We start from the raw sequence: 2,500 nt of genomic DNA, 5'->3' as shown, positions 1-2,500 counted from the left end.
AGAAGAGCTGCTCGGTTCCAGTTAGTCCAGAACTCAGCCTCCAGACTTTAGACCAGCACCAGGAGGAACCATCTCCCCCTGGGTTAAGATCTCTTCACTGGCTCCCTGCTGAGCTTCTTGGTGCTAACGCTTCAGCCCTACATGGTCCAGCTCCTCCTTACATTGCTGACCTCATAAAGCCCTACATGGTCCAGCTCCTCCTTACATTGCTGACCTCATGAAGCCCTACATGGTCCAGTCGGAGCTTGAGATCGTCTGGGCAGAACCTGTTAAAGGTTCCACGTACCTGTTTTAAAACCCGGGGAGACGATCATTCAGAGCTGCTGCGCCCCGACTTTGGAATGAACTCCTACTGGACCTGCGCTCCCTGGACTCAGGGGACATCTTTATAAAGTTCTGGACTCAGGGGACATCTTTATAAAGTTGTGGACTCAGGGGACATCTTTATAAAGTTGTGGACTCAGGGGACATCTTTATAAAGTTCTGGACTCAGGGGACATCTTTATAAAGTTGTGGACTCAGGGGACATCTTTATAAAGTTGTGGACTCAGGGGACATCTTTATAAAGTTCTGGACTCAGGGGACATCTTTATAAAGTTGTGGACTCAGGGGACATCTTTATAAAGTTGTGGACTCAGGGGACATCTTTATAAAGTTCTGGACTCAGGGGACATCTTTATAAAGCCTATAAACATGTTTTCCAAAGTATTCCCGTCCAGGTCTTTTGTTTTTTCTCTCTTATCTGTTTTTACTGTGAAGAACTTTGTGACTCCGTGTCTGTTAAAAGCTCTTTACTAATATACTATGTACTGACTGACTGACTGACTGACTGACTGACTGACTGACCCTAACCCTTACCTGTAATGGTTACCTGTAATGGTTACCTGTAATTTTTACCTGTAACACTACCTGTAATGGTTACCTGTAACACTACCTGTAATGGTTACCTGTAATGGTTACCTGTAATGGTTACCTGTAGCTGTCATCTCTTATCACTACAGACGAACAGACGAGGGTCAGTTGTTAACAGACCATACAACATCTGCACCCTCTACCAGTCCCCTGTAACCTTTAACCTCTCCATTTACCTCTAACCTGTACATGTATGTTTAACCTGTACTTGTAACATCTAGAGCCTCTACCTCTAACTGTACCTGTACCTGTACCTGTACCTGTACCTGTACCTGTACCTCTCCCTGTGTGTCTTCAGACGGAGGAGGTGGAGAAGCTGAAACAGGACAACATGATTTACTTCCTCGGTGGGAAAAAGTACATGAAACTGAGACTAGAAGATATGCTCCACCTGAAGGCCGTCGGCAACAGTGATGGAATCAACCGCAACGTCACCGTGGGCTGGGCCAAGACGTGTAAGACACTGAGTGTGTGTGTGTGTGTGTGTGTGTGTGTGTGTGTGTGTGTGTGTGTGTGTGTGTGTGTGTGTGTGTGTGTGTTCAGTGACTTACAGTGAAACATTGTGCCCCCCCCCCCTCCCCCCCCCCCCACAGGTATCGTGGTGGGCATAGGAAATAAAGACGCCTCCGGTGGGAATGTGGCGACCGCTGTGGGTAAAATCAAAGATTACCTGGTGAGCGTCAAATTCTGACGGAGACTCCACTCCCTGTGACTACACCCACTTCCTGTATGTCGCCCCCGCCCCCGCCCTACAGCCCGCAGCTCACCTGCAGTCATTCTGTTGTGGTTTTGTTTGTTAGTTTCAGGTATTTTCTCCTCATCAGGGACCCAATCAGAGTTTTGTAAAGTTTGACTCCAGCAGCCAATCACAGCGCTGGAAAGACATCAAGTGACTGCATCAATAAAACTACTGTGTTCATCAAGGCACTGCCTGTGTTTCTGTTTGATTCTATCATTCTGTATTAATCCCACTGCTGGCAGCCACACAGAGCAGCACTCAGCCTGGCCTGGGGGGGGGGGGGGGGGGGCGGGGGGTTCAGGGTCTTGCTCAGGGACCCCCTGTGGATGTCTTTGGGACTGCAGGAGGAACCAGGTCAAACCGCCTTGTGGATCCTGATCCTGTCAGATCTGGAAGCTCAGAGACGGAACAGCTGGAAGAAAGTGAGTGGTTGGTGGTGATCGGAGGGTGAGAGAGTGACTGGTTGGTGGTGGTCGCAGGGTGAGAGAGTGACTGGTTGGTGGTGGTCGCAGGGTGAGAGAGTGAGTGGTTGGTGGTGGTCGCAGGCTGAGAGGGTGAGTGGTTGGTGGTGGTCGCAGGGTGAGAGAGTGAGAGAGTGAGTGGTTGGTGGTGGTCGCAGGCTGAGAGAGTGAGTGGTTGGTGGTGGTCGCAGGCTGAGAGAGTGACTGGTTGGTGGTGGTCGCAGGGTGAGAGAGTGAGTGGTTGGTGGTGGTTCCAGGCTGAGAGGGTGAGTGGTTGGTGGTGGTCGCAGGGTGAGAGAGTGAGTGGTTGGTGGTGGTCGCAGGGTGAGAGAGTGAGTGGTTGGTGGTGATCGCAGGGTGAGAGAGTGAGTGGTTGGTGGTGGTCGCA

General features: G+C 50.6%; 1 protein-coding gene across 1 annotated transcript in view; it reads left to right on the top strand.

The window, feature by feature from the left end:
- The window catches only part of pfn1 (profilin 1), a 5,325-nt gene extending 3,486 nt beyond the window's left edge, over positions 1 to 1,839 (top strand). The window contains exons 4-5 of the mRNA XM_080486579.1: positions 1,211 to 1,367; positions 1,506 to 1,839. Of these exons, the coding sequence (XP_080342705.1) occupies positions 1,211 to 1,367; positions 1,506 to 1,603 (255 nt within the window). The 3' untranslated portion in view covers positions 1,604 to 1,839. The remainder of the gene's footprint in view (positions 1 to 1,210; positions 1,368 to 1,505) is intronic.
- Positions 1,840 to 2,500: the final 661 nt, after the last annotated feature.

Source organism: Lipophrys pholis, assembly GCF_963383615.2.
Source record: "Lipophrys pholis genome assembly, chromosome: 18".
Classification (NCBI taxonomy): Eukaryota; Metazoa; Chordata; class Actinopteri; order Blenniiformes; family Blenniidae; genus Lipophrys; species Lipophrys pholis.
The sequence above is the reverse complement of the archived record's forward strand: the minus strand, read 5'-3'. Positions and strand labels throughout refer to the sequence as shown.